We start from the raw sequence: 12,449 nt of genomic DNA on the forward strand, positions 1-12,449 counted from the left end.
ATTGCAAGCCATGGAAACCCACCTGTCCTCCCTGTGAATGACACCAGCATCCAAGGGAGCTCTGAGCTTTGATCCAGCTGCATTTTCCAGGGAGGATGGAAAAATGAGGATGGAATCCTGTTTGGGCCATGAAAACCCACCTGGATTTCACCCCCCACATCCAGCTCAGAGGTTCTGTCCTCCCTGTAAATGACACCAGGATCCAAGGGAGCCTTGATCCAGCTGCAGTGAACTTTCTCCAGCCCAAATTCCAATTCCTGGCTGATGTCAGAGCCTTTCCAGGCCCTGCCAGTGTCCCAGAGCTGGAGGGGAAGCGTGCTGAGAACCCCAGGGACTCATCCCTCTGAGGAGGGCTCCTGTCTCCCCACCAAGCTTTTGTGTTTTACATTTGGAGCTGTCAAAAGACATTGCAAATGTTTAATTAATGACATCCCCAGCACTGTTCATGATGGAAGTGGCTTAATTCCAATTAAACCAGTTCCTGCTCCCAGACCAGAATCCTCTCTCTGCTCTGCACTGGGGGATGATCTCTCCAGTGACTGCAGCACTCTCAGGGAGTCCTGGAGCTGCAGGGTCTGAATGCACTTTGCAAGTGAAATATTTCACACCCAGCATCACCCCAGCCAGAGCCTCCAGCCCTGAACTCCATCTCAGCACTTTCTTGGAGAGGAGATTCCTGCTCTCACAGGTCTCAAGGCACCCCAGCCCCATGAGCTGGAGCTGTTTAAGTCTCCCACTGTGCCAGTTCACCTTCCTGACCCCAGATAACCCTTCAGCCTCTTTTATCCTGCAGTAATGGGAATATCTGTCAGAAAAGGCTTATGGCAGAGGGAAAGGCTGGTTCAGAGGAAGCAGGGCTGTGAAAGCAGCCCTCAGTCTGTGCCTTGGCCATGGGGCACTTTGCCAGAGCATGGGTACAGTGGGAGTGACTTTTTGGGTGCACTGTGCAGCCACCCAAACCTGGGCTCTTCTTTCTCTGCCCCATCCGCCTCCTCCATGCAGGGGTGAGAGGGAGGCAGAGGGAGGAACAAACCAGAGCCCAGATGTACCTAAAGCCCCATGGACAGCTTATTTCTGTCTTCAGGTGAGACCCACGTGCAGCTGCTGTCCCTGTTACAGACGAGGTGCTTGGCTTTGTACTGAGACTTGGGGGGGTTCAAGCTGTGGGGCCTGGCTCTCCCCTGTCCCTCAGCCCCCTGCCATGGGGTGACAGCAGTGACCCCTCCTGAGGGCATCACAGCCCATGGCTGGCATCAGAGGGGACACAGGGCTGTCCTCTGTCCTCTGCAGGATCTCCTGTGCAGCTCCAGCACCCTTTGCTGGGCAGGTGTTTCTGCTGCCCCAGAACTCATCAGCTCCTTGACATGTGATGTTGTGCCCACCCCACAGGTTCCAGGACACTGTGAGGGGACCCTGGCCTGGGCAGGGTCTGTGACACAGCTCCAGGTGACACAGCTTCAAACCCCCACTCAATGGATTATTCCTCTTCTTTGGCCACTTTAGCCAGGGTTAGGGGGAGCTGTGGAAGGAACCCAGCCCCCTCTCCTGCCACCGGTGCAGGGCAGCTCCTGCAAGCACAGCTCACACCTGGTCACACCTGGGCACAGCCAACACAGCACCGTGTGCCCCATGGGGCTCTGGGACACTGCTGCTCCATCCCTGCACCTCCCCTGCTGCAAGGAGAGGGACAGCTCAGGACAGACAGACAGACAGACGGACAGCCTTGGGCATGGTCCTGAGCTGCTCAGGCCCTTCTCCCCTGACTTTCCAGCCACAGCTGAGTTCAGCAGCCAGCACAGACACAGAGTCCTTTATCTGGGGTTGTATTTCAGTCCCTGAGTCTGGAGCCCATGGAGTGCCTTGGGTACTCCTGCCTCACTGCTTCACTCCTCTGCCCTGCTGGAGCCAGCTCTGCCTTCCCCTGCCCTGCTATCTCACAAAAACACGCTTACAAAACAAGCCTGCATCCTGGAGCTATGAACAGGTCTTTATTTGTTGAGGTTCCTTTTGGCTTTTTTTTTTCCCCTTTCTTCCCTTTGAATGAAATTCCTGCCAGCTCTAAGAGAGAGAGAGAGAGAGAGAGAGAGAGAGGGAAAGAGTAGAAAGTTTAACTCCTCCCATTGGAGCGTCTCACGCCCCTGCCCAGCCCTTGAAACCCAATAACCAAGATCATTCAGCGATGCCTCCCCTTGCCCGGCCGCATCCCCGGAGCTGCCCGCTGCCCATGGACGGGCTGCTGCTCTTGTGGGGCCTTGTCCTGGCGGGCTGTGCCCGCTGCCAGGCGGTGCCCGCCGAGCCAGGTGCGCCCCCCTGCCCGCCCCAGTGCCACTGCGAGCAGGATGGCATCGTGCTCTCGGTGGATTGCTCCGAGCTGGGGCTCTCGGAGCTCCCTGCCGGCCTGAGCCCTCTCACCGCGTACCTGTAAGTACAGCCTGAGCCTAAACCCTCGCTGCTTCTCTTTGCAATGCTTCCCCCGGAGCCCTCCGACAGCTGCGGCTTTCCTCCGCCTTGGAAGTTGGTGCCACATATTCCCGAAATTAAATTTCCTGTGGAAATTAGAAACCAAGCGAAATTACAAGGGAAAAGGCAGCTCTTTGGGCAGGACCTGCCCGGCTCCCCTCCTCCCGCACTGTTTATGCTGCGATGTTCTGCTCCGCTCCGGGATTGCAGCGGACCCTGAACTGACTTGCCGGGTCGATTTTGATTGTCTGAGCACATAATGGAGTGTTTTTACACAGCAATTAGCGCAAACTGCTCTGGGATCCTTCTGTCAAGCATTTCAATAGCTGCAATAACTCAGAGCTTTGCGGGGTTTGGGTTGTGCTGGCCACCAGCAGTGTCCGAGCTGCCTTTTTAAAATGAATATTTAAGCCTTGGGAGAGGTTTGGGGGGTTGGTAAGTGTTGTGATGATTTATGTATTCATTTTATTGAGGAATTATTGATTATCTGAATGTTTCATACCCCTTCTGATGTTAATACCCCGAAGGGTTAATTGACAGAGACTGCTGCGTTCATTTCTATCCCCAGAGGTGGTCTCGGTGCCATCATTCTGGTGATGGCTGAGGATCCTGATAAACGGCTGTGGAAAATCCCAGGGTTTAAGCGGGAGAGGAAACATCTCTCTCAGGGAGCCAAGTTATCCCTGATGCTTCCTGGGCTCGTCCTCAGCGCTGCAGCGGCAGCTGTTTGGCAGCAGGCTGGGCAGGAGCGCGGCATTCCCGGCTCGGAATGCAGCCAGGGCAGTGCCAGGGGAAGCCGTGTGTGCCACAGCCCTCAGGGAGCGCCGGCAGCCCCAGGCAGGGCTGGGGATGGATGCTCACGCTGTGCTCGCTGCTGAGAGGGGACGGCACACAGACCACGGGGGTGCTTTTCCCCCAAAGGCGCAGGTGCTCAGCTGGCAGGGCAGAGCACCCAAACCCGCCCAGGAAGGCTCTGCACAGCCAGGTGGAAGCTGCCAGTGCTGGGTGAGAGCTGCTCTGCTCCTCCCGCTCGCCTGAGGAGCGCAGTCTTGTGCCAGCCACTGCATGGCCCGAGCTGTGCTGGATTAGCTGGGAGGGAAATAAGGCAGGAGAAGGACGACGCTCGCTGGAGACCATGAAAGATGAGAGAAATGTGTCATGCAGGCTGTATTTCCCCTGGGAGAGGGAACCACTTGTGACATGAGGTGTGACTGCACAGAACTGTCCCTGGGGCTGGTTTGGAACCGGCTGCCCACGAGCGAGAAGTCACAGGACCATGTGGGAGAATGCAGAGCATTGCCTGCTCCTGTGGGGACAGGGGCAGCCCCACCAGGCGCCCCCTTCACCCTGAGGTGCCCCGGGATGGGGCACCCCTTGGTGCCACTGCTCAGAGGAGACGCCGCAGGTCCTCCCCACGGGGCTGTGCCTTGGGCTGGGAGCTGCACAGCGTCCCATGAGCCCAGGGACATTCCGGTGTTCCCGGAGCTCAGTGCCGCCGTCACCTGCCCACGGTGGCTGGAGCAGGGACACGGAGCGCTGGGACACGGAGCGCTGGGACACGGGTCCCTGTGCATGGACCAGGGGGGGATGCTGGAGGTGCTGCCGGCCCGGAGCGGGTGCAGCCCTGGATTTCAGCGGGGCTGGACCCTCGGGGCAGCCTGGAGCACCCCGCACTTCGGGACGCTGCTGGTGCTGTCCCTTGGCCGCGGCTCCGTTCCTGTGTCTGTACCGGCCCCGAGCCCCCATGGGCTGTACCGGACCCGCTCTCTCCGTGTCTGTCCCGGCCCCATTCCCGGTGTCTGTCCCAGCCCTGTTCCCGGTGTCTGTACCCCCCATGGGCTGTCCCAGCCCCATTCCCGCTGTCTGTCCTGGCCCGTTCCCGGTGTCTGTCCCAGCCCCGTTCCCGTTGTCTGTCCCAGCCCCGTTCCCGGTGTCGGTCCCGGCCCCATTCCCGGTGTCTGTCCCAGCCCTGTTCCCGGTGTCTGTCCCGGCCCCATTCCCGGTGTCTGTCCCAGCCCTGTTCCTGTGTCTGTCCCAGCCCCATTCCCGGTGTCTGTCCCGGCCCCGTTCCCGGTGTCTGTCCCGGCCCCGTTCCCGGTGTCTGTCCCAGCCCCGTTCCTGTGTCTGTCCCGGCCCCGTTCCCGGTGTCTGTCCCGGCCCCATTCCCGGTGTCTGTCCCGGCCCCGTTCCCGGTGTCTCTCCCAGCCCCGTTCCCGGTGTTTGTCCCGGCCCGTTCCCGGTGTCTGTCCCAGCCCCGTTCCCGTCTCTGTCCCAGCCCCATTCCCGGTGTCTGTAGCCCCCATGGGCTGTCCCGGCCCCGCTCCCGGGGCTCTCACGGTGCCGTCGGTGACCGCGGTGTCCCCGTGCCCGGGCAGAGCCCCCTCCCCTCCCCAGCCCCGGTCCCGCAGGGCTGGCCCGGCCCGGGGGACGCTCGGGAGCGGGGCGGGCCCGGCGGTGTCGGGGGAGCCTCGGTGTTCGTCCCTCCCTTCCCCTTTGGGAAAACCGACCCGTGTGGTGCTTCCCCAGTAACCCTGCCAGGGAGAGCCCCGAACAGATGTGATGGAAGCAGAGTCAGGATGAGCTGGGAATGACTGGAGCAGCCCTGGAGAGCTGGGTTCCTCCCTGCTCCTGTCACTACTGTCAGCAAGTTAGGTGAGATCAGGTACAGTGGGCAGCCAGGGCTGGCTTGTCACAGCAAATCAGCATTAATTTTGTAGGAAGCGTGGATATAGGAGTGAAATCTAAGTTCTTCGTGGAAATACAGGCTTGAACTCCCCATTCAAATATATAAAGAAATGCTGGAGTGCTTTGGAGAGCCACAAGAGCTGAAGAGGGAGCCCTGGAAGGGCAGCAGGAGCACGGAGCTGGTGGGCAGCTGCTCACAAAACTTCCCAGCTTCTCTGCTCCGTGCCCTGTGTTGTCAGCAAGTCGCTGGCACTGTGAGAGCAGCATTTCCTCCGGAGCAAAAGGAAGGATCCTGTAATCACCCTTGATGAGACGCTGCCTCACACTAATGAGCTGGTGCCACCCCCGGTGCCTGTGTCCCTGCAAGAATCCTGTCCTTGCTCACTCTGCACCTCTCTGAACACGGCCCCGATGCCACCCATCCCAAGCCAGGTGTTTTCAGAGGTGAAAATTCCATCGCTGGTGAAATTGCAGCTGTGGTCCAGGAGAGGGGAGAGATTTCCCCTTCAGCTGAGGTGCCAGGGCCATCCTGTGTCACCTACCCCCTCTCTGTCCCTCAGTGTGTGTCAGAGCTGATCTGGGGCTGCAGCACAGGGGGCTGGAGCTGCTGGGGGCTCCCTGGAGAGGACTGCACCAAGCTGGGGGTGCAGGAGAGTGGAGCTGCATTGGGGAAGGTTCCTGTGCAGCAGAGAGGTCACTGCTCTAAGGGGCTCACAGGAGGATGGGAAAATGGGAAAAGCTTCTTGGTGCTTAAAATATTGTCTTGGCTGTGATCCCTGGCACCACTGCCCACCCTGCACATGACCTGGAGGAGCAGCCCCACCTCAGATTGCCCAGGGAATCACAGGGGCTGGTGCAGCTCTGCCCCCAGCTGTCCCCTGGCTGTCACCAGGAGGTGCCTGCAGCTGGGTGCAGGTGCTCAGGGCAGCCCCTGCCCCAGGAGGGGTGAGGAGCAGTTAATGAGAAAGGAAAAGTAGCAATGATGCAAAAGGAACAAGCAAAAATAAAACACCAGCCAAGTGTTTTCTAAAGTGAGGCAGCTGGAAATAAACTACTCCTCATAGTCACACGGGAATATTTAACATTCAAAATTTGTTCAAAAGCAAACAAAATCAAAATTACTAGAGAGTGGAATCATTACAAATTAACACCCAAGAGGGAAAAGAAAATCAAAAGTATTTCACCTGCTTTGTAACCATTTATAATCCTGACCCCCTCAGCCCCATGGAACTGGCTACCAGCCCCTGCAAGGGGACAGGTGCAATGCTGGGGGTGAGGTAATGATCTCAAGTTTTTGAGGCTGCTCCTCTTTCACAAAAAAAACAAATGACACCGTATTGGTTGTGCCTGCCAGGTCCCCCCAGGGATGTGCTGGCCTGTCCAGCTGTCACTTGCAGGAAAGAAAGGGAGAATCTGTCTCAGCAGAGACCACCTTGGGATGGAAAGGCAACACCAGTGGTGCCATGGCCACGTGTGGACATCAGCTGGTCAGGGAGCACACACACCCACACCCTGCACAGGTCTAGAGGGCTGTGACAGGCTCTTATCCCCAGCCATGTACATGGGGAGGTACTGGAAGGATTGCCCAGATCTCCTAGGCTGGAAGACACTTCGGGAGGTCTCTTATCCACATTCTAATGGGTCCACCTTGTGAGGCTGGTCAGGATCTTGTCCAGCAGGCAAATCTACTGGATAATCTTAGGAGTATCTCTAAGAATCCCTCATCTTTTCCTCATTCTTTACCATCCCATGTTTCCTAATATCAAATTGCAAATTCCTATGGTTCTTTTGTGCCCATTACCTCTCATCCTTCCCCTGCACAGCTCCTAGGAGATTTTGGCTCCAGCTTCTCTGCACTCTTCGAGTCAATATTTAAAGAGAGCAGTAACACTGTTAACTATTGCTCCTGTTTTTGTGAGGGCTGATCAAACCCCCTGGTGTGAGCAGTGAGCTTGTGGGACAGAGTGGGACAGAGTGGGGTAGAGTGGGGAAGTCTTGGTTTGGAAAGCCAGGAGTCTGCTAAGGAAGGCAGGAGCCTCCCCTGAAATGGAGAATGTGAACCCTCCCCACCCTCTGAATTGCTATAAATTTTAAATTAAGGGGCTCTGAAGCAAAAATATGGGAGCAGGAAATAACAGTTCTTTAATAGGGAAAAAAATAAAAGGATAAAATAAACAATGCAGTAACTAAAACAGCACTGCCAGAGTCAGAACCCAACCTGACACCCTGTGGGTCAGGGTGTTGGCAGCAGAACCATTGGAATTGTGGCTCAGCCCTCCTGCAGTGCCAGGGCTGGTTCTGCTGGAGCAGGGATCCTGGAGAAAGGTGCAGTCTCTGCCTCTGAAGATCCAGGGGCAGAGGCAGCTGCTGTTCCTCTGGGCAATCCAGTGCAGAAGCTGTGCTGGTGTTCCAGAATCCCCAGATTATATCCAGGTAGGAATGCTTGGCTCCTCCCCCAGGGCTCACATCACCCAATGGGATGCTGTAGCTCTTATCAGCCATGCAGGGACATTCAATGGCTGTTATCAGCAGATGTCTCCCTGGAGGGAGCACTGGGTGTGGAAGAGATAAGGAAAACTGCCCATGAACAGAAGCCAGCTGCCATAAAACAGCAAATGGAATCCAATTTGCTTGGCAATCCAGGGCAGGGGAGCACAGCCCTGTGGAGAGGGGGAAGGCAGATACTGCAGGGGGAGAGATGAAGGGCACAAACCTGGAGGGTGCCACGCACCAGAAGCAGCCTGGTGCTTCTCAAAGCTCAGCTGGAGGAGCCATCCCCCCCTTCCCACGGGTCTCGGGTCTCCCCAGCCCCACAGAGGGGTCAGTGGGGCAGTTCTGCTGCTCTGTGCCCGTCCCCAGAAACACCAGTGCCCGCTGTGATCCTGCCCCAGGCCCCTGCAGACCTCGCTGTGGAGCCAGGCACAGCCTGCAGAGCTGTTCTGTGTCCTGGGAAAGCAGCAGGGGCCTGGGGCAGGGCACAGCTGATGGGGCTGGCAGGCTGCTGCTGCCACAGCACCAGCTGGGGGAGGGAAAAGCAGCAGGTCCTGGCTGCTCCCAGGTATCACCAAGCATCTTGTGAGGCTGCCCAGACAGAGGGCTCCTCATTCCCCACACTCTTTCCCTTGAGGAGAACGGGACCAGGAGCCTTCAGGGCTGTTCTCACCTTGCAGAGACATTTTGAGACCCTGTCTGGAATTTAGCATCCCATTGGGAGTCTGGGGCCCTGCATCACCCTCTGAGGGCATCTCCTCTGAGCTGCCCTCTGGAATCAGGTGCCACAGAGCCCTGACAGGGATGTGCAGGAGACAGGGATGGTTTGAAGCTGAGAAGACACTTCCCAGGACACACAGTGCTGGGTCCAGCACAGGGCAGAGTGAGGGAAAGGTGCCTTTTTCTTGATATTTGCATTTTGTAAAGAGCCACAGAGCAGCAGGTGGGTGAGGCAGCAGGATTGCAGGCTCACACACAGCTGGTGCCTGCAGCAGCACAGCAGCTGAAGGAGCTCCCCTCAGCCCAAACCCCTCCCCATGTGCAACATCTGCCCCTGGCAGCCCCCCTGTGGCAGGGACAGCCACCAGAACCCCCAGCATGGGGAGCACCCAGGAGCTGGCACAGCAGGATGTGGGGCTGCCCTCTGGAAGCCTGGGCAGGGTGTTGGGGCTGAAGGGTGATTAAAGCTCCCCAAGGATTTGGGGTTCCTGCAGGGGTGACAGAGACCCCTCTGTGCCTTTGGGACAGTCACACACCCTAGGGAGAAAGAGGGAGCAGCCAAAAATGCAGAGAGCACAAAATCCCAATGCAAAGTGTAAATTGAATCCTTCCTGGGGCTGCCCTCCTGGCCCAGGTGATTGTGTACAGACCAGTGAGTCACCATCCTGTGCCCAATGCTTGCCCAGTGCCAGGGCCCATCTGCAGCTTCTTCTTCGTGCCATGGTCACCACGGGAGCCCCAGGCTGCAGCAGGACCCATCCAAACACACCACAGAGGTGCAGACTCACTCCCAGACCCTTCCACTTCTCAGGCCACAATGCAGCCCAGGACTCCCAAATGCTGCTGCAGCTGGCCAGCAGACTGGGGCTGCTCTCTGCCTGACCTCCTTCCTGCTGGCAGACTGATAGGAAGAGCCATTCCTGCCCTGTTGTCTCAGTTTGAAAAGCCAGGTGTCTGCTAAGGAAGGCAGGAGCCTCCCTTGAAATGGAAAATGTAAACCCCTCCCTCTGAATTATTATCATTTGGAAATTAAGGGGCTCTCAGGCAAAGATATGGGAGCAGGAATAACAGTTCCTTATTAGGGAAGAAAATAAAAAATATTAAAAAATGAAGTAAAAAACCCCTGCCAGAGTCAGAGCAGTCCCTGTCCCCTGTGTGTCAGGGGGGTGGCACAGCCCCATCCCATGGGGGCTCAGCCCTCCTGCAGTGCCAGCTGTGGCTCTGCTGGAGCAGGGATCCTGCACAAGGGGGGAGTTTTCCTCTGCAGCTCCAGGGCTGCTGCAGATGGGCCTGGGCTCCCTCTGGCCATGCAGGGCAGCAGAAGCTGCTCCTCTGGCAATGCACTGGGCAAAGGCTGCTGTGCTGGTCCAGGCTCAGATTGTACCCAGGTAGGAATGCTTGGCTCCTCCCCTGGGCGGAGCATCTCCCCATGGGATGATGGAATTGGATCAGCCATGCAGGGACACTCACTGGCCCATTGAGAGAAGATAATAAATAATGTCCCATGAACAGAGGATATTTCATGGAGAGAGGATTGGTTGTGGGAGAGATAAAGAAAACTGCCCCATGAACAGCAGAGAACTGCCCCAGCTCTGACAGATGGCAATAGAACACAGACTTATCTTGCAATCCAGGATGCCTGTACAGTCCAAAGTCTGCAATCTCATCCTTGGGAATGCCTGGGAGAAGGGAAACCAAAGCAGGAACAAGGGGAAATGTTTATGGGCTTGGGGTTGTGGATGAGGGAGATAAAGCTGGTGAGGGACACATGAAGAGCTGAGCCCTGCACACTGCAGTGCATTCACAGGTTTATATTCACCATTTATCAGCTTTGAGGAGCTTTTTTTTTTCCACACCTAAAATATTAGGGCTGACAAGGGTTTTCTGCTTTCAGGGGTTTGGGTTCCTTCAGAGGGACTCCACAGAGTCCATCTGCTGATTGCATACAGGCACTCCACAGGGACACAGGTGTGCTCTGCATCCTTGCCAGCAGCATCCCAAAGACTTTAGGGGCAGGCAGGGATTCAGCTCCCTTTGCCCAGCACCTCAGTCACAGCCTCAGGCTCTCCCATGGGTGACAGTGGCTTTTTGCTGGTGTTTTGCTGTGAGTGCCCCAAGGGGGAACATCTCCCAGCACTCCTGCTCAATGGCACTTTGGGACACCCAAAGGGGCTGGTCCAAACCAAGGACTGACTTCAGGGAGAGCTGCTGGCACTGAATCCAGGGCTCTGGCTGGTGTTTCCCTCTGGAGCAGGGAGATGAGCACTAACCAGAATCAGGAATTCCTGTCCTGTGCTCCCCAGCCTGCAAGGAGGAGAAAATCAAACTGAGAATGTCTGGGACCAGGCACAGCTTGTGAGAGAAACTGTACAGCAACAAGGAAACAGCACAGCTCCTGAGCAAGTGTTTCCAAATGTTCTTTTGTGTCCTCTGGGCAAGGTGGAGCTCCCAGGCCAGCAGGAGCTGAAATGCCCTGGTCCCCTGGCAGTGCTCAGTGTGCCTTCAGCCCTGCACTGAGGATGATGAGCACAATTCTGCAGATGCTTCGTGGCTGTGTCTGGACTCCAGGCTCAGGGCAGTGGAAAGACACCAAACTCCTCAGCAAGCAGACAAAATATGGTGAGGGAGCCCAGGTCAGGGGGCTGGAGGGAGTGAGGGAGGGGTGGGAGTGCTCAGAGCAAAGCCAGAACTGCAGGACCATGAATCATAGAGCCCCAGAACAGTCTGGGCTGGAAGAGACCTCAAAGATCATCTCACTCCACCTTCCACCAGCCCAGGCTGCTCTAAGCTCCATCCAACCTGACCCCAAACACTTCCAGGGATGGGGCAGCCACAGCTTCTCTGGGCACCCTGAGGTGCCCAGGGCCTCACCACCCTCACAGGGAAGAATTTCTTAGGAACATTTAATCTGAATCTGCCCTCTGTCTGTGGGAAGCCATTCTCCCTTATCCTGTCACTAGCTGCCCATGCAAAAATTGCTCTCCCTCTTTTCTTCAAGCCCCTTTAGGCACTGGAAGGGGCTCTGAGGTCTCCCCAGAGCTGCTTTTCTCCAGGCTGAGCCCCAGAGCTCTCAGCATGCCTTAATAGTGAAGTCAGTCCTAGAGCTGCCTGAAGAGCACGTTTGGTGGGATGGTTTTCCAAGCAATATCTCATTTAATTGCAAAGGAAAAGCTTAATGAAAATGTTCATGGGGCTGTAAAGGGTAGAAATGTAGTAACAAGTTCAATCAGGAGAGATTATTTCAGTGTTTTCACTTCAGTGTCTTTCTAAAAAAGAGTTTCCATTTACATATTTTTACCTGCTGGTGTTACATTTACCCATAGGCCATTTAATATTCACATTACAGGACTTCAAGACTACCAAATCAAAACATTTTGCTGTTTTTAAAACACAGTTTATAATTTTTTTTGTTCTATACTAAATATTGACATGCTGGCTCTTTGTTCTAGGCCCAAGGGAAAGGAAGTTCAGAAGTCTCTGAATTTCCAATGAGTTCCATGACATCTCTTCCCATTTCCTCCTGCTGCTTCATCTCCCAGGCCCCTTTTCTGCCAAGGCTCTGCTCCCTTCTGCTCTCTATGCCATGAGGTTTGGGTCCAGCACTGTTCCCTTTACCTGGCTGCTGTTTTCCCACTGTGGGTAGGGCTGGCATTAATGGGATGCTGTGCTCTATGGAGGAAACTGCTCCATGAACAAGGGGGGCATCCCTCAAGTCCTTCCAGGCACAACAGGCAGTGCTGCAGGTGACAATGCAGGTGACAATGCAGGTGACAATGCAGATAACAATGCAGGTGACAATGCAGGTGACAATGCAAATAACAATGCAGATAACAATGCAGGTGACAATGCAGGTGACAATGCAGATAACAATGCAGGTGACAATGCAGGTGACACAGGTTGTGCCTACAGTGCCATCCCACCTGAGACATCCCCAGGATCTCAGTTCCAAAGGAAGTGGTGAGGGTATCTGGATGTGAGCAGATCTCTGACTCTTGATGGGGACACTTTCAGATTCCACAGAATTCTGGAATCTTCTGAGCCAATGAATAGGACAAATAGGTCGTTGGCAATGATTAGGATGGTTATGGTGATTA

General features: G+C 55.8%; 1 protein-coding gene across 1 annotated transcript in view; it reads left to right on the plus strand.

Annotated features, from left to right (window-relative positions):
- The first annotated feature begins 2,176 nt into the window (after positions 1 to 2,176).
- Positions 2,177 to 12,449, plus strand: part of LGR6 (leucine rich repeat containing G protein-coupled receptor 6) — a 172,279-nt gene continuing 162,006 nt past the window's right edge. The window contains exon 1 of the mRNA XM_054648754.2: positions 2,177 to 2,421. Coding sequence (XP_054504729.2) covers positions 2,180 to 2,421 — 242 coding nt within the window. The 5' untranslated portion in view covers positions 2,177 to 2,179. The remainder of the gene's footprint in view (positions 2,422 to 12,449) is intronic.

Source organism: Agelaius phoeniceus, chromosome 25 (genome assembly GCF_051311805.1).
Source record: "Agelaius phoeniceus isolate bAgePho1 chromosome 25, bAgePho1.hap1, whole genome shotgun sequence".
NCBI classification, from domain to species: domain Eukaryota; kingdom Metazoa; phylum Chordata; class Aves; order Passeriformes; family Icteridae; genus Agelaius; species Agelaius phoeniceus.